Source organism: Desmodus rotundus, chromosome 4 (assembly GCF_022682495.2).
Source record: "Desmodus rotundus isolate HL8 chromosome 4, HLdesRot8A.1, whole genome shotgun sequence".
Taxonomy (NCBI): Eukaryota; Metazoa; Chordata; class Mammalia; order Chiroptera; family Phyllostomidae; genus Desmodus; species Desmodus rotundus.
Window position 1 is genome coordinate 142,181,707 of NC_071390.1, and position 24,591 is coordinate 142,206,297.

At 33.6% G+C, this 24,591-nt stretch overlaps 1 protein-coding gene across 1 annotated transcript in view; it reads right to left on the reverse strand.

Moving 5' to 3' along the window:
* Positions 1–24,591, reverse strand: part of DNAJC1 (DnaJ heat shock protein family (Hsp40) member C1) — a 226,999-nt gene that overhangs the window by 117,307 nt on the left and 85,101 nt on the right. The window contains exons 2-6 of the mRNA XM_024576243.4: positions 20,367–20,468; positions 19,836–19,882; positions 13,091–13,256; positions 12,110–12,207; positions 11,049–11,142 (exon numbers count right to left, since the gene is read on the reverse strand). Of these exons, the coding sequence (XP_024432011.3) occupies positions 11,049–11,142; positions 12,110–12,207; positions 13,091–13,256; positions 19,836–19,882; positions 20,367–20,468 (507 nt within the window). The remainder of the gene's footprint in view (positions 1–11,048; positions 11,143–12,109; positions 12,208–13,090; positions 13,257–19,835; positions 19,883–20,366; positions 20,469–24,591) is intronic.

Consider the following 24,591-nt stretch of genomic DNA (forward strand, 5'->3'; position numbering starts at 1 on the left):
ATTCGTTCTGCCAAATCTAGTACCTTCTTGCTTATGTAACTTCTCTTTACCTGCACCCTCTTTACCTCAATGCAAAACGCCTTTTCTTGAGTAATAATAATCTCTTTCTAGTGGTCCTACCAAATTTGAACATTTCTTTGCTAATGTTTCTTCTTCCTGCTATATCCCACACAGAATTCCACTAAAATTCCTCTTTGAAATACTCATTAGGTCCAAAACCAGACTTATCTGAGGATTGTAATGCACCCAGTCACCTACACCTACTCCATCTAATTCCAGATGTTTTAATATATTCCCTAGTGTCACTCACTGTTGCTGTAGACAAAGAATTCCATCTTTTATTCCATTTGTAAGCATTTATTTAAATGTTCCTCATGCTTTTTCTTTCCTTCATATCTTATTTGTATTTTCAAACTGTAGTTATAATATGTCCATCCCAGGAAGCACTGCTCCTTTAATAAACCTATGTTCTCGAATAATTCTACTGTACTCAACAAACTCTATATTGTCCCAACTATCTTTGTGTACAGTTTGCTATACCACACTTTAAGATGCACTGACAAACTGGAAGACTTTAAAAAGAAAGTGATCAAATGATGAGGCAGTTTGACACCATTTAAAAGGGACTGGAGATGAGAAGATTAGAGATAATCTGATTACTATCACAGCGTATCTTTAGGGTCCTTACAGAAAAGAATAAATTACTACATATGGTTCCAGAGATGAACACTTTGATTTTGGGTAAATATAAAGAACTTTCTAATAATTAAAATTACCTGAAAATGAAATAGAATGACTTAGGAGGTAATATTCAAGAGGAGACCAGGTAGCTATCCTTTAAGTTATATTCAAGGGGGGATTCATGTAATCAAAAGGGGTTGAAAAAGAGAAGCTGTTTTCAACTTTTCCCCTCCCATTCTTCAGGAGGGCTAATTCATGTGAATACAATTGTTAAGTAGAGGTAACAAACACAAAGTACCATTCTGAGACCAGAATACACCCCAGTACCCTACCTTACTTACACAGGAAATTGTACAGGGTGAGGCAAAAGTAGGTTTACAGTTGTTTGTAATAAAAATACAGTAATTAATAAGCAATAACACAGGAATAAACTGTGTTTTGTGTACTCACAACTAGAAACCTACTTTTGACCCACCCTGTCGATTTCTTGTGAATATAAACTTCTCTTCATCTTTGTAGACACTGCTTGACAAATAACAGAAAACAATAAATATTCAATGAATTAATGCTTATTTTAATCCACCAGGGCTCTGGACTGCCTAGGTTTATCTCCATAATACTGTATTAAAACTATGGAGTTTACATTGCTCCAAACAGAAGAGTTCCTGTCCTCAAGGAACTTATAATCCTTATGGATGAAACATGAGCAAAAGTTTCTTTTTAAATTTTAACACTTAACAAAATTTTTTGAAGGGCTCAAAGCCTAGACAAGGGAACTGATTTTGTAAGAACTATGGCTAACTTAAAGAACTTATTATGTTTGGGGTGTTCTTTGTATGTAATTATAGAGTATGGGTTCCTACATATGAAGACATTAAACAGTTATATTTATTTATTCTTATTTATTGAACCACTATTGTATGTATGGTACTTAGTTAGGATATATGAGATTATATGATAAGACAAGCAGTTGTCCTTAAAGCATATGTAAAAGTAACTGTGAATATTAACCAAAATATAGAATATACACTACACGAGAATAAGAGTTTTTGGCTTTAAGATTAAAAAAATTTTCTCCCCAGGGCCTAGAAGAGTACTTGGCACATAGTAAGCACTCAATAAATATTTTTTGAATGAATTATTGGAAGAGAGAGTGGTGCTCACCCAACATTCTATCTGTTTCCCCACATTTCTTGTCGTCTTGAGGTTAGGTGGGGTCATGGGACTAGTTCTGCATGGGCCGTGGATGGAAATATCACGTGTCATTTCCAATCAAAGCACTGAAAAGCTTGTTTAATCCTTCAGCTCTCTACTCTAGCCATAGTGAGCAAAGAGGCCGCATGTTCCAGAGGGGTACAGCTAGAAGATGACGAAGACATCACTGTTGTGAGTCCCTGAATGGCTAATGAGAACAGAATGTCACCTTTCCTACCAACCAGTGATAGATTAAGTGGCATAAACTAGAAAAATATTTTAAGCCACTGGAATTTCAAGATGATATGTCCCTTGCCATAGTCTTATCAGTCTATCCTGATTAAAATACAAATAATTATGAAGTTAGTACAGAGAATATGCAGTGGAAGTTTTCAGTTGGCCAGATCAGGAAAGGCTTCATAGTGATGACAATTTAAGCCTCGAAGATGAAATATTCCCAAGGTTAGTGAGCTGTGAGATGAAGGATATCCATATCATGAACTTTTAACATTACTGACATAGTTCATTTAAGTGATAAAATAACATGCTCAGCCAGCATTGTTTGTCATATTTGGAATTGCTTTTACTTATCCCTATAAACTTCAAAATATTAAACAATGCAAGACAAACTTAGGAAGAAGGGGATTGATCTAGAATGGTAGGGGCAGGAAAATACCACTGCTTGCCCTGGCGGCAATGAGAAACATGGAAGAGCTCTGAGAAGTAACTGCAAAAGGGACGGAGGGTGCTCCATTTCTTTTCTTTCTCCTTTCTGACTGTTTGACAGCGCAGATGTCTTTTATTTGATTTTTACATATAACCTTCAACAGAGGAAAATATCATCAAGTATATTTTTGAAAATTTGCCCATAAAAGTCATTTGCTCTATATCAAATTTTTTCTCCCACTGACTTATACTATAACCTCAGAATTATATCTAATGTATAATAAAATTATAGTAAGAACACAGGAAAACTTCAAAATTTTATATTTTGACTAAGTCCAAATTTTTGTACAGAACTATAATAACACTAAATTTACAAGGAATAAACAAAGAAACAAAAAACCAGAAAATCAGAAGTTATGCTTTCTTCTGCCTGGGCCACTAGAATTCAAGGAAATGCAAGGCCTTAAACCTAATTTTTCCATTTGGCCTAAAAGGCAGAAGAGACTGTATTAGTTTTCTGTTCAGCCCAATCCAATGTAAGAATTCTTTTACAACTTCTGATAGGGAGCTTAAGATTGGACAGCTTATTCACTTACTATAAACCTAGTTACCCAACTAGTTATTTTGCTATTGGGAAATGTATTTTTACTTGGCTTTTGTTCTTTTAATACTTATTTTCATCTGCTTTATGTGTCATTTCTACCATTAACTAGTTATTTCACTTTGAGCAAATTGCCTCACCAATCTGAGTCCTAGGTACTTTTCATTTATAAAATATGGGATTGATGAGACGATATATCTCTAACCCGCTACCTAACATTTTGTGTGTGTGTTTTTTACCTTTTTTATATTTAGCAATAACCTATAAAATGCTAGTTTATGTTCTGTCCTTGAGCCTCTGAGTAATTGCTTCTTGTACCCTCACTGCTGAGGGTAGAAGGAATGCATCTTTGCCTTAATGTTGTGAAGTCTTTTCAATTTTCCTGTATCCCTTTGTCTTTCTTCAGCAGTAGAGTTTCAACCTTATAAAACTTAAGGGCTTTTCCATCCTTTATCATTTGTTCATGTATTTCCTACATAACGTATGTTCAGCTGCAAAGTTAAAAAAAAAGTTTTTAGAGTACTTAAATTAAGCATCCTCATCCCTTGGAAAATGTGTTTAACTCTGAGTAGAAGGGCAGGCAACTCAGCTTGCTACAAATGCCTACTAGCCTTTTAGAAGCCCTTTCCCCTGCTAATTAGCTGTGAATGTTTTGTTTATTTGGTTTCTGACAGGGTCTCAGCAAGCAGAAGCAAAGGCGCTAGAAAGGAAAGACCCTGACCATATAGAGGGCGACCCCCAGGCTTGTCCACATTTGTTTCTATGGCAGAAGCTTCTGGGGAGGGATGATGCTTCTTAAATATAGTATTCCCTTTGCTCTTAGGCAACTTTTACTTTATTTTTTAAGGTAAAAGTCATGGCACTACAGAGAAGATTCCTCTATTTTCTCAGACATAGCTCCTAGGCAACCAACCTATAAATCCTGATGGGGGTGGGGCTACACATGCTGGAAATTTTCTGCAATAATTTTTAGTTTAACTGTGTTCATGTAAGATTAGCTTGGTAGTGAAAAAAGATGGGACTCAACAATGGAAAAAATGTACAACTTTAGGTAATGCACACCTAAAGGACTTTTATATTTTATAAATTGTGTTGCTGAGAAACAAAAAAGCACAGGTACACAGAAACATGAATGGTGAATTCCCAGAGAAACAAACTACAAAGTAAATAAATTCTGAATACTTAAGACCTGCTTCATCTTAGAAAATGTAGAGAACTATGAACAACTATGATTTAGATTGGTAATCACTTAACGTTTGGCACTTACTGATTTTGTATGAGAAATTAATGGCATTAACAATCTAAATTATTATGGGCTCGAATATATGAGACTCCAACTCAAATAGACAATGAAAAATAAACTAAGTTATAGGAGTTAAATTGAAAATATGCACATAGCATTGGTTATAGTTCCTAAATTGTTTGCTACTTTGATGGCTATGAGTATGTTTCAGAACATATACGATCAATTTAAAAATATCCAAGGGCAGTTTAGAAGTTAGAAAAACTTCTTGGGGGTACAGGCTGAATACAGCCAACACAAAAGACTGATTTAATCAGATTCCAAGAGAATGTGTACTCCCTTCAAAACTGCCATGAAAACAGAAACAGACTAGTAAGATAAGAAAGTGCCACTAGGTCTATATTTTTAATGAAATTAAATTCTAGGTCAAAAGCACGTAAGGCCTCTCTTTATATAGTCCAAGTTCCTTATTATGTTCTAATTCATATTCTATGTCTTCTGTTAATCATTCCATTTGCTTTCTTAGCTATCTGAACACATTCCATTTCTTTAGGTTTCTCCACTCCTCTGCACACTTCACTCCTCTGTAATGTCCTCCCACCACTCTGTACACAACTAACCTTCCATCTACTCATCAGTCTGGAAACACTCTCCACATTTTTCTTTGGTTTCTAATTTGACTTTTACTTTTTTGCATATGAATGATATGGGGCATACATTTTGCTAAACATGATATCATCTATATATCTTTTCCTTGCATGTTTTCCAATCTGGGAGATGTTTGATATTAACATTATCAAATATTTAACATGTATGAAGTATAATAGTTTTCAGTTCTTTGGCCTCATTCTTCCAATTTACCAATTCTTATTATTCTTCCAATATCTTTTTCAGAGCACAGGAAAGAAACAAAACCCCTGTGTTGGAGGTAATAAGAAACCTCTCAAAAAGCAGGCCACTATCACAGGTACACTTTTACCTCTACCCAGCCTGATCACAGAACCACTTTGAGTAAAATTATGCCACTACGTACTCTAACTCTTCCACTCCCTACAATATATACCTATCTCTGACAGGTGTGTGTGGTGGAAATACTTTGCTGTCTTACCAATAAATTTCATTATGTCTAACTGTTCTGTACAGATTTGTCATATCAGTTTTAGCTATTAGAGCATAAATTCCTAAATGGCTATATACAGAGTCTGAAGACCGAGGACGTAGTCTTAGATGATAGTAAGTGGCTGTGTGGTATCTTTTGTGTGTTTTTCTTAAAGGAATTGTACAATGTCTTCCTTAGGCTTCTTGCAGCCTTAACACAGTATGATTGTATGGGAATTACTGTATCTATGAAATTATTTTTGTATACTCCCTAATACACAAAGTGGGCACGTTCATTGTCAAGGGTCTTACTCATCTTTCATGACTCAATTCATTTGGCAGCTCTTTTTAGTTTTCCTTTGCCATCCTAAATAGAAACAATCTTCTTTGTCTGAACATTTACAGAAGCCATTGTTTATACCACATATGTGAAGCTTACATACCATACTGTATTACTATTTGAATTCATGTGCTATAACCTCCATTTGACTCTAAAGTCCTAGAAGACAGTCATCCCTATATACAGACCCTTACAATGTCTTGTTCTGATGGTTAATTTTTATTGAGTCAGTTAAACTGTTTTCCTAAACATATAACCAGAAGAAGCTTTACATATCAAATATTGACATAATAATTCTCATTTGTAATTTTATTGGGGAGGCGCATAGAAAATACTTTAGGTAAACTAATCAGGCAATGAGTGTTCTTAGGAATCTTAGATGCTAAAATAATGAATTTAGGAGCATACGCTGAGCCAGAACTGCTACTTTTCCAAATCCTACTGGATAACCATATGTGTATCTGAAGTGTAACAAAAGAACGGGTAAAGAAAGAATGGGAGGAAAAAAATTGAAGATGAAGAGCTGTTGATATGACAGGATAAAATTTGGGTAGAGATTCTGCTAGTGTGAAATCCATTTGCTGGAAGTCTCTAAATGTCTGCTTTTAGCTTGGACCCTCCTTCTTATCCAAAGCTATATATACCTACACAAAATATTCACAGCTCAGTTTTAATAAAATTAAACTCCAGGGATGCACACAACCAGAAAAGCCAGTTGTGTTAGCTTTTAAACTTGTTTGTGTCAGTAACACTTGTTACTATAATTATATTAATTCAATTAAATAATACATAAAAAATGAAAAGTGAGTAAACAATGAGAATTGTTTCTATGAAAACCACGTAGATGCTTTAGAAAGCTCAATAAAAGAGTTGCTTAAAATGCTGTTAACTAGATGTAAGTAAGTCAATTATGAAAGACTAGGGGAACTCAAAAATCTCTAAGGATTATACAACTACATTGCTTCTTCAGTGTCTAGTTTAACTTTTCTTTAAAGAAGTCAAGTGAAAATTTGTCCCTAAAGCAACCAAGATTATAGGTATGGTTTATGCAAGAAAGATTCCTACCTAAAAATAAAATAATGGCCCTATATCACAGGAGTGGTGAACAAATGTAAAATACATGCTTATAATGTTTAAGGTTGTGTATATCATTTTTTATATTTAGGGCTCTTTTGTGACCATGTACCAATTAGCAATCGAGACTACTTCATGTAAAGGGGCTTCTTTTAAATTTCATAAATATCTTTAAGAAGATCTCACAGAGGTGTCATATAAAAATTTCAATGTATAGATAAGGCACATGTATTCACATTATACAATTTTATGCATCATAAACTAATACAAAGGTCACAGCAGATTAAAAAAAGAGCACACAAAAATCTAATCCTAACAGCAACTATTCAGTATTGCTTTGCTGGTATTTATGAAAATATAAGCAATGTTTCTCAGTCTAAAATATTTTCATGATTATGACTACAATTTGTATCAGTCTTCTATATTACATTACATTGTTAGTAAGCATGAGAAAAACTGATCTTATGTCCTCAAAGTAGTTGCCTGAAGAAAAGGAAAACTGTCTCATCTTTTCCTGAAATGCATTTTATAAGGAAATAATTAGACCAAAATTTAAAAATTAGTCCCAAAGGTTTTGAAAATCAATTGTTTGCTTCTCAAAACTGAAAGGCAACAGGTTCCACCAAATAAAATCTGTAAAAGTCAAAATGATATAACAGTTTAAGAAAGCAGAGTTTCTAAAGCAAGTAAAGCATTTTTTGTAAAATTTTTTATTTTTGTAAGTTTTCTAAAAAATTATGATGAGGCAAAACAATCTGTTAGGTCTAGATACCATAGGCAAATAATTGAAAATAATAACTTGCAAATCTAAGCCATTTTAATATATATTGGTTCTATTTTAGCAAATCACCCTGGACGCTAACAAAGAAATAAATTAATTTTACCAAATAAACTTTGTTTCAAATGACTAAGAGTAAAATTAGAAGTGTTTCAGTTTAACGTTTTATGTGATATTCTATTTATAGTGTCATTTGACTATATATTTAAACTCATCTACACTTTGGTTTGCCTTTACACAGATTGTAAAGCTGGCGAAAAATAAGCACTACCCCCGCCCCCCGAAAATAAGTCCTAAAATATTTTTCTGTTACATCTTCTCATAAAAAACTGTTAAGACAATTATACTTTCACTCTCTCTTATTCAGTCTTACATATACACCATATAAGAATTGTGGATTTTGAGAGAACCAAGATGGCGGCGTAGGTAGACACACTGCGCCTCCTCGCACAACCAGAACTGACAGAGAATCAAACAGCAAGGGGGACCAACACCAAGGAAACAGAAAATAATCATTCATCCAGACTGGTAGGAGGGGCGGAGACGGCACTGGGGTGGAGAGGACTCGCGTGGCTGTGGCGGGACTGAGACTGGCGGAGTGTGGGACAAATGGCGCAGGCAGTCCGAGCACTAGCAGACCCTGCGGTCCCACATTTGCACAGATAAACCCAGAGGGCCGGACTCAGAGTGGCGGAGAGTGGGGCAGGCAGAGTGGCGGATAGCACATTGCGGCACCACATTCGCCCACAGATAAACCGGACCAACGGCGGGCAGAGAAGCAGACCGCTGCGCAACCCAGGGCTCCAGCTCGGGGAAATAAAGCCTCAAACCTCTGATTGAAAGCGCCCCTGGGGGTTGGGGCGGCAGGAGAGACTCCCAGCCTCACAGGAGAGGTTGTTGGAGAGACCCACAGGGGCCTAGAGTGTGCACAGGCCCACTTACTCGGGAACCAGCACCAGAGGGGCCCAGTTTGATTGTGGGTAGCAGAGTGAAAGACTGAAATCCGGAGGAGAGTGAAGCGGGCGCCATTGCTCCCTCTCGGCCCCACCCCCACGTACAGCATCACAGCGCAGCGACCAGCATTACCCCGCCCCGTGAACACCTAAGGCTCCGCCCCTTAAAGTAACAGACGCGCCAAGACAAACAAACAAAAAAAATGGCCCAAATGACAGAACACTTCAAAGCTCCAGAAAAAATACAACTAAGCGACGAAGAGATAGCCAACCTATCAGATGCACAGTTCAAAGCACTGGTTATCAATATGCTCACAGACTTGGTTGAATCTATTCGAAAAACAGATGAAAAAATGAAGCCTATGCTAAGAGAAACAAAGGAAAATGTACAGGGAACCAATAGTGATGAGAAGGAAACTGGGACTCAAATCAATGGTATGGACCAGAAGGAAGAAACAAACATTCAACCAGAAAAGAATGAAGAAACAAGAACTTGGAAAAATGAGGAGAGGCTTAGGAACCTCCAGGACACCTTGAAACGTTCCAACATCCGAATTATAGGGGTGCCAGAAGGAGAAGAGGAAGAACAAAAAATTGAAAACTTATTTGAACAAATAATGGAGAACTTCCCCGATCTGGCAAAGGAAATAGACTTCCGGGAAGTCCAGGAAGCTCAGAGAGTCCCAAAGAAGCTGGACCCAAGGAGGAACACAACAAGACACATCATAATTACATTACCCAAGATTAAACGCAAGGACCTACGTCCAAGATTACTATATCCAGCAAAGCTATCATTTAGAATGGAAGGGAGGATAAAGTGCTTCTCAGATAAGGTCAAGTTGAAGAGGCTCATCATCACCAAGCCCTTATTATATGAAATGTTAAAGGGAGTTACCTAAGAAAAAGATCAAAAATAGGAACAGTAAAAATGACACCAAACTCACAGTTATTAACGACCACACATAAAACAAAAACGAGAGCAAACTAGGCAAACAACTAGAACATGAGGGTTGTCAATAAGGGAGTGGGAGGGGGAGAGGGGGGTAAAGGTACAGAGAATAAGTAGCATAGATGATAGGTGGAAAATAGACAGGGGGAGGGTAAAAATAGTGTAGGAAATGTAGAAGCCAAAGAACTTATAAGTATGACCCATGAACTATGGGGGGGGAATGTGGGAGGGAGGGGGGTGGGCAGGATGGAGTGGAGTGGGGGGGGAAATGGGACAACTTTAATAGCATAATCAATAAATATATTAAAAAAAAAAAAAGAAAAAAAAAAGAATTGTGGATTTTTATTAAAATAAGCAATGTAATATGCTAAACAACTTAAAAACAAAAGCTTTTAAATTACCAAAATACTTCAGTTTTATCTATACTGTAACCAAAATATATGATTCTATAAGCAATAAATATTAAGATAAACTATTCTGATGGAAGACTGGTAAATAATTTCTCAAAGGCGAGGAAGAAACACATCTGTGATGTTTAGTTCATTTTCCCTCAAATACAAATTTTTTGTTATGACAGAATAAAGGAGAATAAAATGTGGAAGCTGGAGCCAGTCATTGCCTTAAATAATTAGGAAGAACAGCTGTGATATAGGAAAAATAATGTGGGTAGAGCTGGGTAAAAATTTTCTGCCTTTCTAGCTTTATCTAAACATTTATTTTCTGAAATGTAGCATTTCTCCCCAAAATTACAACTTCAAAGAACCTCAAAATTTATATACCGAAGTTATTATATATACTTTCAAATATTATGTTTGTGTGTTGGGAATTTTCTAACCAGATGCAATAATTAAAATTAACAAAGCAATAATTTAATAAAATATGCTTTGGTATGCTAACTATAAAAAGTAATAGAAATTGCAATAGAAATATAACATGTACCTACATTCTATTGTTTAATCAAGACAAGTACAGAAACTGATTACCAATGTAAGACAGAATAGAATACCCTCACTTCACTTAAATTACAAATAAAATGGAAAACTATATTTTTGCATAATTAAGTGCCCACATAAAGCTTTTTATACTATCTATTTAAATACAATTAAAATAATGGTTGACAAGCTATTTGAGCCCTTTCTTTTTTACTTAATATGCCTTAAATGACAACAGCTGATTAAGTTCTTATTGCTTTTATATCTGTTCTTAAAGACAGTATTTTCCCCCACTTCTTCTAGTGTCTTGGAATTCTAAGGTGTCCTAAAACCAATGTAATAGTTATAGGACTAGATACCTAAATTATTTCAGGGTTATTCTAAATTAGGTTTACACTTACAAAAACACTATTCAGTTCAATCAGTATTATGAAGCATCCACTGTACATCAGCTTTCAGAGAGCAGACATGGGCATGAATTATTTCATGAATAATCAAAGTGAAAGCATCTCAAATTATATGAAAGAGGTACATTGTACCTGGATTAGATGAGGCAACGCTTTCAGTGTAAGGCAAAACCAAATCCCCAGTTTGCATGGAAGCAAATCATGCCATTGTGGTTTCATCAGTAATCTAAAGGGAAAACAAAAGCAAAGAAGCAAAATTTAGAGAGACAGTTGGAAGACAAAATATTTTTATAAAGATCATGATTTCTGTTTTGAATGGCTCTTTCAACAAGAAAAATTTTGTTTCAATGATGTATCTATGATGGTTATCATTTATTCTGACTTATTGTATCATGAAATACAAACACAATAGTTACAACAAATGCAATATGTATAGCAAGTAAGAGACAGCTAAGATTTTAGGAGACTCCTAATCAAGTTATAAAGATAAAGAAACAAAAGATCTCTTTCCAACCTAGACTTTTCATCAATGAATTCTCAAATCTTATGATTACTTCAGCTATAAAAGACTAAACATTATCACAGTATTCCCAAGTGCTGACAAGCAAATATGAAGACGATAGCATAAACAAACCAATACATAAAAATTAATGTCATCTGCAGTTCACTGAAGCATTACTCACCGATGTCATCAGAACAGAAGACAGGCAGAACAGGCTCTGATCTCCATCTCACATTGATCCAGTTCCTGTCCTGCTGTGTGAACTATTTAAACCCTTTATTTCTGTCTATGAATCAATAGAAGAAATTGTGGTATCTTTCTGAGAGTACTGCATATCACTGCCTCTGCACATACTGTCTGCCACTCCTGAGCTAAACACTAAGTGACAGATTCATCTAGTAATACTTTGTTTCTAGGGTTCAGCATACACATTTTAAACTACAAGAATCTGGGAGTATACTACAAGAATAATTACTTACATATACATTAACACTTCACAAGGGAAAAAACTTGTAGAACTTTTGCTTAACATCAGAATTTGTCTCACTAGCTAATAAGACACATTATTAGTCTTTTATCTCTATCATTGCAGATGTAAATGTTAGCATACCTGAAATGGATATGAAATTGAATCACATTAAAGAAAGATTTTAAAAGTTTCAAAATATGAAATATTTTTATATGCTCCCACCTTTCGTTTTTTTCTGAAGTACCAAGTTTTGATAAATCCACACCCTTGCCGCCTGTCTTTTTCTTCTTCTCTCTCTTTTTTCTACTAAGCAGTTCATCCTTAATGTGGAAAGAATTATGGTTACAGGCTATCGTTAACATGTACTCTTCAAATGTTTTTCAAGAATCTACTGTGAAGGGTAAACATTATAAAGGAACATTTATGCAAATGTATGTAGGGTCCAACATGATTAAGGAAAATCATCAATCTTTAACAATAACTGTTGCCATGGTATCCAGTCCTTAAACACACATGAAGTTTAGCACTGTCAGTCATGTCTATCTCCATAGCAATCCAAGTTTTCTATGAAGAGAAAGCATTCCACTTACTTTTTCTCATTCATCCAACTTTAATAATGTCACTTCAAAAAGAATGAGTAAACAGATGCTAATTCATGAATACTGACAAATATGTTTGATTATCTTTAGCATACAAATAAATATCCATAGCAGAATAAACTATGTAGTAGCTTATTAAAGAAAAATATAATAATTTTTTAACCAACTGATCTCTGATATCATAAGATTATACTCATTTAAAGTCTTAGTTTAAAGCCTTTAAAGTAAAAAAAAATTGTTCATAGAAGAGCCTGTAACACAAAAATTTCTAAAATCATTTCTACTTAAAAATACTTCCATTTGGAAAGTGATAATGAAGAAAACATGGCTCTAGGCTCTACCTTCTAATTTTCAGTTAGATATTGGAGTCTTCACAAAATTGTGTAACATACTCAATGCCACATTTTTAAAAAGGATATTTTCTTCTTATGTCCTAGGTTCTTCTTGACTTAGAAACATATCAAACACTAAATACTGAGCATAAATCTATTATAATGAGCAGTATTTGTAGAAGCATTGAAATTTTCATCAGTTGAAAAATAAATGTTTGAAATTGAATTTAAATTAAGGAGGCTATATCATTTGATTTATTACCAATACTTACCAGTTGTTTTTCCAGGTAGATTGACCACACCACAGCATAATGACCCACCGTGAGAATAATGAACAAAAGTAATGCCAGCTCAGCATTGCTCATTTTTCTCACCCGCCTGTAGTAGAATACAGGCTGTCGCCAATCTGGAAGTCCATTGATTAGAATATCATCATACCTACAGTAGCAAATACAACAGTTTTTCATGAAAAGTTTGAAATAAAAATAAAAAACTTACTTGTAACCCATATTTAAAAAGAGGAAAAAGAATTTCTCCAAATAGATAACATTTATATAAATTGTTAGCATTACAATGGCCTATAAATTGAAAACACTGTAAGGACGGTCCAGTCACACACAGTCTTCAAAAAGAGTACACAGTACTTATCTTACTGTGGATACCAGCGCTTGTGCTTTACAGCATCCCAATGATGTGACTTCTGGAATGACATCTGAACTAAAGGAGCCATATAGTCTACCTCTATCAGTCTGCTGTAAAGACCCTTCGCAGAATTCAGCAACAAAAGGCTCTCAATGGAAGAAAAATCAAGATAAGAGCTCTATTTACTACCATGAATTATACATTAATTGAATCAAATTCAGGATAAATTTTCTTGTCAATGTTTTTATTCCCACCTCCGTAGTATGGCTCAGGGTTGAAATGGTTACACATCTTATTTTATCAAAGCTTCTTAATGATGTGAAAGCCTATAAAATGAGTATCTTTTAATTTTGTATTGCTCACATTCCTTTAGAGAATTCAAAAAACTGCCAAATTAGAAACAGATGTGAAAGCAACCTACGCTTATAGCAGATTTCTCAATAAAACTGTTTATTTGTAAATATTTAAGTGGCAATTTACTCATTTTTGGCCTTGCTGGAAGGGAAGAACAAAAATAAAAGCTTTCCTACTAATGCATTTTAAATCAGCTTTCTTTAGAGTAAAACTTCAATCGAATTTAAATTTACCTGTCAGACGGTTATTGAGGCAAACATTTTTAAGGTTAAAAATCAGGAGTAACATTTATGATTGTAAAACTCAAAATGGTCACAAACATACACTGTATGTTCAAAATACACAACCTGTTAATCTTAGTTGAACGCAACTCATTAAATATTCTAATCACACTATTCCAGAATTAAATCTTCAGTGAAAGGTCTAATTTGGTGCAACACAGTGACCAAAATATTTTAATTAAAAATATTCTGAGTTAGTCGCAGGCCTAATTACAGGAATAGAAATAGGGCCTATATTGTCAGGCAGGTCAGTAGAACTCAGTAGTAGGTTTTTCTCAAGTAAATTGACCGATCTAAGAATAATAGCGCAGCTGCTAAACTGCCAGTCTTGACATGTAAATCAATTTAAATGCAACAACTGCAGTAGCTACTTTGATAGTTATTAAATTGATACCTTGGAGATATGCTAAAAAAATAAAAGCAGAGGATTTATTACAGGCAACTTCTTTTTTCAGTAGGAAATACTGGTTTGAAATTCAAAAAAATTTTATTAGCAAATCTAAAAATCCTGACTTTTAGATCAACTTAAATTATTAATCATAGCGTTATGTCACAATAGCTAATGTTCAGAGCAAAGGACATTAATTAGTACCAAACTCTGAGAAGGCTAATAGTATAGTGTACAAGAGTCTACAAATTAAAATATGGTTGTGTAGTGGTTGGTCATAAAAATTTTGATGTTCATTCTTTTTCAATATTGTAGCAATTCTTGAACATGAATATGAAAACAAATAATGATTTCATCAAAAGGTATTATTCCTTTTCTCAAAAATTTATATTTAAATCGATCTTTATAAAAATGGACTTAAATTAGAAACAGATTGGCAAAAAGGTTTCAAGGGATATAACACCAGATTACAACATTTGAATGAACTTCAAATGTTAAGTCTTGAATTTATTCAAAATCTACATCCTACTTCAGATTTGTTGAAAGGAACAAAAGGTGACTATAAAAAATCATTTTCAGCTAACCTCTCTCATGAAATAACTTCATGTAAAAAGTGTGGCTATTAATAAAGAGCACCTAAGAAAGCAGCAACTATTACCTGCGAACATTTACTAAGTATTAAATTTGATCTGTAATGAAAGAAAACACAGTGGGACTCATAGCTATGAATCTTACATCGAATATTTTATCACCATTGTTGAAATACTATGTGTCTCTTAACAGCTACTATTTTCTACCTCACAATAAATTGTATTCAGTGTACAGCCCAATTCAAGTCAGCAAAACTTTATGCAGTGAACACATTAAACAGAACTAGATATTTATTAGGCTACGTCTGCCACTCTAAACAACAGTCTCCAAGGATTAAGCTTAGAATCAATGCTCTATTGATTTTACTATCAATGAACATTATGGCTCACACAACTGGCCATTTTAGGGGAAGATAGGGTCTATTATAGTTCACTTTTTAGAATATATGCTATTAAAAGATAAATCACTGTTTTTCTGAAACACTGAAAAAATAAAGATGTTTTTAAAAATATACAGATACTATATTCTTAAGTTATTTTTTAAAAAATGTGTTGACAATATATAACATTTAAAATATCACTATGGTATGTTTTTCTATATTTAACACATAACACTTAAAATGTTCGGTAACTGAACTCATACAAACTGCTAACATTTTGTTAAAACCAGGTTAAGAATGTATACATGTTCTGGGGTGGGGTGGAGGGATGGGGAGAAAAGGCATACAACTGTAATTGAATAACAATAAAAATTTTCAAAAAAGAATGTATACATGTTCTAAGAAAACACAAAAGTAAATCTCTATGATGAAAATATCATTAATGCAAAAAATCACATGGAACATGTGATAAAGTCATTATCTTGAAAATTAAAACATTAATTGATCAATTCCACACATCCAACAATGGCCTAATATATGTTTACTTTGTCTGATTTTCTTAAAATGTACATGATGGACCTAAAGTAATGGTTACATAATCATTAGTGAGTTCCATTCTACAATCTGCAATTCATCATATATTTTTAGCCTAATATAAACATTGGAAAGCAAATAAATCTAAAAATATTTAAATAACCAGTAGAAAAAAATTAATGTAAATTTAAAACAGCATATTTTGAAATATAAAAGTCTATGAAGCTATAATAGAAAACGTATATATCATGAAAACAAATATGTAAATTCTAACATTGTCTCAAGTGTGAATTTTCTATTATACAAAGTTTAAACTATTAGCTTAAAACAATAGAGAAACATACACTGAGGTCAAATTTTGAACTTTAGAGTAAAAATTAACTGCAGAAAGATCATAAACATGAAACAATTCTAATTTAATTCATCTTACTCTCCTTTATAAAAAATATACATGCCAAAAACTGTGGCACATGGCTCTTTATATATTGTATATAGTAAGTATCTTTTATGCCCTAATTGAGGAAAGTACTAAGATTTCTTATTCTCAGGTTAATGTTTATTTTTATTCAAATACTACTGTAATCAAATATACAATACTAGGTAATAGATTTGTAAAAGTTTAGCAGATTAAGTCTGAGACAACTTGTTTTCATCATTGGATTTGTAAATAAAACATAATTATATTTAGTAAACTGAAAACATACATTTAACCTTTACAAATTTAGTACCATAAAGTTGACAAAAAAATTGAAGTTGCACAACTGCATTAGCAAAAGAAAATTGGTTAGAAGGTTATAATGGACTGTAAACAAAAGTAAGTATGCTAATATACACATTCCAGTATGTATGTATAACAAATGATTGGGTCTACTTAGTACTTTCTTTATATCAGCTAATGTTCAGGGCACTTGTGTAGAAATTTATGTCAGAACATAGCTGAGTTGCTGTTCCCCCAAATAAGCAAGTTACCTAAAGAATTTAAAGGGCTGCTATGTTAGGTTTCCTTACACTAACCAGGAAAATGTTATTTTCACACTGTAGTCGTTGCTTTTGGGAGGAAAAAAGGCTTCAAAGTTTACTCACAATTATACTCCTAGGAATCTACCCAAGAGAATTGAAAACCATCTGTTCACACAAAGACTTGTGTTTGAATGTTCATGGCAACATTGTTCATTATAGCCAAAAAGTGGAAACAAACTAATTGTCTACCAGTTGGTGAATAGATAGAGAAGTGGTAGATGGAATACTATTCAGTAGTAAAAAAGAATGAACTATTGGTATATGCTACAATATGGGTATACTTCAAAAACATTATGATAACAGAAAGAAGCCAGATGCAAAAGACCATATATTACATGATCTCATTAATGTGAATGTCCAGAAAAGATAAACTTATAGATACAAAAAGATTAAGTGATTGCCTAGGGCTGGGGTCAGAGTGGGGACTGCTTGCAAATGAGCTTGAGGAAGTGTCTTGAGGTGATGAGTTGTTTTAAAACTGGATTGTGGTGCTATGCACAACTCTGTAAATTCACTAAAATTCACTGAATTATGCACTTAAGACATGTGACTTTTATAGTACACAAATTCTATCTAAATAAGGGTATTTTAAAAATAAAATAAAATTTGCCTTTTCCTTAAAAAAGTAAAAATGTTATCCAGTTTATTTTATTTATTTCATTGTTACCGCTTTTCTACCAAAAGTTAAATAAAGAATGCACCTGATTTTAGTGAAAATACAATTATTTGTAAGGGAAATAAAAAGAAAAACATGTTTATGACAATTTTCCAGATTGCAAATTCCTGGAAGGTCATAAATTTTAAAACATTTATTTAAAGAATATTTATAATAAATGTGATACCAAAGAGCATTTTTTAAAAATACCAGTGTAAGACAATCTTGCAGAAGATAAAAACTGACTATGCTCATTTTTCTTCCCCCTAAAGGAATTCTAAACATTAGGTAATTGTCTGTAGAGATGATTTCTTCTATATGTTTAAATACTCATAGGTCACCTGGACCCAGGCACAAGCTTTAGAGGAGTGATTCTTAGCTTGATTAGTTAAGACTTTTGCCTCAGGGAAAACCAGCTACCAAAGGAGTTACTTGTCCCTAACTGGGTATAAATAGTATAGCTGTTTGTGTAACTGTCAGATCCATTTTTTTCCTACTAACATACTCTAAAATAAATGCAAAGGGAACTAATCCTAAGAAGAAAATGTTAGATAAGTCTACATTAATTTATAAATAAGAAGTGATTTGTTCTGAAAATCGATAAATAATTTGAGTAACTGAAAGAAAGTTTACTACTTTTAAGAAAACTGCAAACAAGAAGACAAAATCTGATGCCAAAGATGTAGGAAGACTAAATAAAGCTATCTGTAGACACATCTTGATGTGTGAAACAAAACTTGGGGTTCAGTGAGAGAAACCAACTAGAAAATATGCACAGAGTGAGCAACACTTCTTTCAACATACTTCTAGGACTCTTTCAACGTTACGGATTATCTCAAACCAGAGGAATGTCGGCTGGGGTGTCTGGACCAATGCCAGCCCTTGTTATAAAGCAAAGAACACTTCAAGAGCATATCCTGAGTCCTTGCTTTGCAATCTACCAAACTGAGGTGTTTAAATTAAAGAGTTAGGATGAGAACCAAGAGTGGTAGCTAACATTTTAGGATACAGAATAATTCCAGATAATATATTTGAAGAAAGATTCAAAATGTCACATAGCATAATTTTGGGGTGTTGTCTTTACGAATATTAGCTGGCCTTAGCCTAAAATCTCAAATATACTTTTTTCTTTAAAGGTACTATTTTACTGTAGAGCAATATTCAAACTGTGGCTTGGGGCCCGCTAGTGGCTCATGAAATCAATTTAGTGGACCACAACTAGCATTGTTTAAAAAAAAAAAAAAAAAAAAAGCCTATAGACTAGCCTAGCCTAGAATAGAAAATATCAGTCTGTTTCACTCAAAAGTGTTTTGTGAAACTTTTGTTTCATGTGTCTGTCTGTCTGTCCTGAGGCATGATGCAAAATGTATTTCTTACTGTGAGTCTGACTGAAAAAGCTTTGAAACCCATCACGATATTGTCTACCTTCCTCACATTCTGCAGTAGAAAAAAGGGGCCTCTCTGCAGTCTCCTCTTAAGTCACTGGCACTACAAACTGCTGTATAAATATATTACTACTCTTCTGAAGAGGGCACGGAGAAGTCTCCAAGTGAGGGGCTGCCTCCACTAAGTAACCCTAAATGCAGAATCGCTGGAGCAGAGGAAGGGAAGGGAAGGAGGCAAAACAAATAGGAGAAAGAGGCAAACATTCTTCTTTCACTCCTATCTTCTACACGCTCATGTAAGTCTGTTCTCTCACTCACAAATTGGGTTTATTATTTTGTGAGGAAACATCAAGAGATGGTAATAATCTGAATATCACCAACAGCCTAATTACAATACATTTAAGTAACAGGAAAGAAGAAAAAGGACCACTAGGCACAGGTAGGAGCTATTACTGATATATCAAAAATGAACTGAGATTGTTTGAAATCAAGTGGTATTTGTATTTCCCAAGGCCTAGACACTTGTTAAAAATCTTATTTAATAAAGTCATGCCTTGCTAACATTCTGACTCATGATCCTGAAGTCTGTAAGTATTGAATCAACCTGGTGAACTTTCAATATAAATTAACTGTGCTCTAAACATACATTTTAAAAACATTGCATTTCTTGGAATAAACAAAAAAAAATACTAACTTATAATAAACTGTTTAATATGATGATCTTTCCCTATATAAACTGAGACATCAAACTATAACATCTTAATTCAAAAGTAGAAATAAACACTCACCTCTGTCTTCGTTCATCATCCTTTAAAACTTCATAAATGGCCACCAACTAAAATAGAAGCATTAGTTTAAAATAAAAATACTCTGAACTATAAGAAATCACTTAGGAAGGTGAGTATGCTATAATGTACATGCAGAAAAACTTATGTGTTCATAAACACAATGCACAGATAAAAACCTTAAGTTATAATTCTGGTTTTAGTAGCACCTTAAAAGGTTAACAGTGCTTATACCAAAATAAATCTTTGTGAAAGACGCAAAAATAATAATTATCTTAAAATGTGCTTTTAAAAAGCAAAAGCGGTAATTTAGACAAAAAAATTATGATAATTATGACTCTCCAAGAATTTTAAAGATTCTAACATAAAAAATGTTGGTAAAAACATATTTTGTAAAAAACTGAATAACACATATATGTTATATTTCTAAACTAGATTCACATTTTCAAATGGAATTATTTTACATATAAGTTACTATTTCTACCATAAACCTTTATAAATTTGTCACAAAACATAACAGCATATTTCACTTACTTGTCTAAACTGAGTTTCTGCATTTTCATCTTTATTCTTGTCTGGATGCAAAGTTAATGAAAGCTTACGATATGCTTTTCTAATGTCTGCAGATGAAGCATCCTGGAGGTGGTGGGGGGGAGGTGAAAAACACAAAGCAAACTTTGTCAGAAGAAGAAATTCCCAGAACCTTGTTAAGATCTGAGATGACAGCCAACCAAGTGCAGGACCCCAGGCAATGTAATTTGAGCAATCAGTCTAACAACCAGGCTATGCAACTGGTCTGCCCCACATGACTGAACAATTATTCAGTCTAATTTGGCTCTTCTCTTAACTTTTCATTACCATACAGTCATTTAAAGAAGACAGTATTTGGCAAAACTTTTCAAACACTTGCCTTCCTAAAATTAACCAATAAATCTTTTTCAGTAATTAAGAGATCAAAAAGAAACAAATTAAAAATTAATACATCTGTGTGCCTTCAAATGTCTTTCTTTATTTGAGAATCTTAAGGCCAGTTTCTGAATTCCAGGCTTACCATATGTGGTTTCTTCATTGTTAATTATATTAAATTTACCATCAGACAACAACCGATAGAATGTCCACTTCACATGCCATAAGTATGTCTATATGAAGGTAGTTAAATCTGAATTTATCGAAAATAATTATAATTAGAAGTAGTTGTGTATATTGCACTTAACACTTTTTTTTCAGTACTTTAAAGATTGTTTATAAAGGTGTCCAGTTTCCAAAGTTTGGTTTGCAGAAATAAATTTGCCCACTATTTATGTATTACTATTGTAGTTTAAATTATTTAAAAGGTCATTGATAGTTCAGTAAGCGTACTTTGGATTAAGTGGATATTGAAGTTAGATCTTAGGTAACCCTCTGTGCACAGGCAGACGCAGAGAACACCATTTTATATGGCCATTACAAAAGACAATAACAAATAATAATAAAATACAATTGTAAAGAACACACCTGTCAAGTTGGCTTTAAAACTATCTCCACTAAGTTTAAAATTTATTCCAATAACTAACACATCCATAGTGGGACAAATGATAATAAAGTTGCTTATTAAATTTTATATCATTTTATAGCTGAAGATTTGTCCAATTAATTCCTAAAACTACTAAAAAGTTAAAATGACTAAAACACCAAAACAAACAAAAATCTGTATACCTGGGACTAAATAAGCGTTAAAGAAGTAGAGTTGATAAGAGGCAAAATAAGACTATGCATAATTAGTCTAGTAAGTTTTACTATATAAACCATTATTTTCGTTACTATTCTAGAGCTTATTGCTACAGGCTATCAATCAACTTAACAGTTTTAACTTAGGTATGAATATTTTTGTGACTTGTGGAGAGGTGAGGAGCTATAAAATTAACAGAGTAAGTTTTGTGGGTAATATGGTTATAATTTTCACTCTAATTTGTTAAATGGAATTGATGTATTCCCTATACCTAAATAATAGATAGCAGGTAGTAGAAAAGGATAATTATTTACTGAAAATCTGTGATGAAAATTTTTTTGAACAAAGAGGTCATGTCAAATGAATAATCATTTGAAACTTCAATTTTAGATTTTATTAAAAATTGTGACTGTATCATAGAGAAATTCCAAAAGTAGATTTCTTACAAAGTAAGAGCTTATGTATTATCTTGAGTTACAAAATCAGTACATGCTCATCATGGAGCATCTATGACTTACTTAAAAATAAAAATGACTAATAGTCACGTAAGGCATTATTTCCCTTATTTCAGTCATGCTATGATAACCCCAATCCTCCAATTTTTTTCCCACAGTAGTACCCTATGTAACCAGATGGTTCTCGTATTTCAAATTCTGCAATAACTCCCAAGTGCCTTCATCATCTGTCTTTTCCAATCTTTTTAGCTTTCTCTCCCACTATCTTGGCCCATCGTTTTGATTGCCCAGATCATTACACGTTAGGAGTCTGTTCCCCTAACGTGTAATGATCTATTTTACACCCAGTTGTAGATATAGTTTTGTCCTGACTAAGGAATGAGCCTCTCAGCTACAGACCAGTATTGCCTGACTATTTTCCTCTTAAGAATCTGCTCAGTAAGGTTATTTCATCAATAAGCTCCCCCTACGTGGATAGAACTAAAAACTTCAGAGATTTCCCTACAAAGACATGCTCTAGACAAGTTACACCTCAAATTGCATTATGTATGTATTAAATTTTAGTTAATTACTTAGTGAATCTTAACTTATTTTATTCTTTTAACAAAGCTATAACATAAGTATAGTTGTTATCAGGCCCATTTCACTGGTGAGGTAAGTGAGGTAGAAAGGGGTTAAGTAATTTGCTTAAGTTCATACTGCCAGTAAATACATGAAAATAGAATTCAAACCCAGAAAATATTGCATCATATTCAGAGCTCTCTAAGTTGGCTCTTTAGACTCAATTAGTAGATTTGGGCTAGTCATTTCATAAGGGGCTACAGCTTTGGAAAGGCAGTGAGAAAAATGGCTACATTCTTATTGACCTGATAAACTATATGGAAAACATCCACACAGCTACAGTGTGAATATGGTCAACGGCATTTTTAAAGGTAAAGGCCCTAATATGTGTTAGGTTTTCTAACATATTTTACATCATATTTCTACTAGAAACCTGAATGTTAGAACATACATCTCCTATACTCAAAGGCTTGCAGAGAAATAATTTTGAAAGGCTTATGGGTGGACTAGCCATCTTTAATACTGCAGACATCAGGAGATCCACTGAGTTTAATTGCCAGAATTCTTTTCCTTCTAAACTGGATAAGGCTTTTTGACAAGAAGACATGAATTGTCTCAATACTTGGATAATTTCTGTAAAGAGACATATGGTCATTCACTCTTTTTAAAAAACGATGAAAGCAATATGTTTGTCAAAATTGTAACAATGCAATGGGACATCAGCAAAAATGAAAGCGTAGGGAAATCCAAAGACCTTGCCCTGAAAAGAAACAATAAATAATCTGGTAAAAAACTGTCCAAATTAACTTTATCTGAACTCTGCAAACAAGTCAAAGTATTACAGCAATCAGGCAGGCACTCAATCAAGAAAAAGGTAGTTCACTATCAGTTAGGGTCTTGAAGATGACAATCTGAATTCTTGGTGTGGGTTCCTAGTGCTGGAGGATCAAAGCAGACTTTGTTCTTGAAAAACAAAACTGTGTTTTTTTTTGTTTGGTCTGTCATTGGCTCCCTGACAAATTGTGTAAGGGACAACCCTTACTTTATCAAACACAGAACTCTTTCAGGGCAAAGAGGTAACTAACCAGGACATCTGTCAAAAACATTTAAAGGTAAATATGTAAGCTGGTGCCAAACAGGCAGGAGATAGCTATTGGAGCATACAATGGACACATCAAAAAGCCTGGAAAAAAGATTGGGGAATAAGATGCTTTGGAAATATGGGCCTTGAAAAGCTCCACATAATCCTTGGAAACCATTAGATCACGTGCACACCCAAGGTGGAGTACCTACTCAGAAAGAGTATTTAGAGCCTTCTGAGAAGACCCTAAATTCTCACTACTGGCTGTTCCTTAGGCTGTGCTCAAGCAGGAAATGAGAACCCTGAAAGGGGGATTCCTGAAGGGAACCTTTTCATGAGGGAATCATGAAAGCAGTAAGAAGCAACTCATAATGTACAAGTGATTCTCAATAATACTAACAGCTAGTTTCTCATCAAAACCAAGGAAACTAGAAGGGACTAAAATGACATATATAAAGTGCTAAAAGTATGTATTAACCAAGAATCCTATATCCAACAAAACTGTCTCTCAAAAATATAAAGAAACCAAGATATTTCAATTAAAAATTGAGAGTACACTGCTAGTACACTTGTTCTACAAGAAATGCTCCAGGGAATCCCTTCAGGATGAAAGGAAAAAATACTAGAAAGTGACTCAAATCCATATGAAAAATAAAGAACACTGGTAAAGATCACTAAATAAATACTAGAGCAATAATTATAAATCTGTGTCATAAGTAAAATAATAACAAATCTATGTCGACAGGCATAGTATAAAGATGTAATCTGTGACAATTACATAAGGAAGGGAAACAGCTATGTAGAAAATGCAATTTTTATGACTGAAACTAAACTGGTATTAATTTAAATTAGATTGCTGTAAATTAAGATGTTAATTTTAACATCTTAATGTTAAAAGATGTTAACATTAAGGAATTCCCATGGCAAACACTTAAAAAAAACTATCGTAGTCAG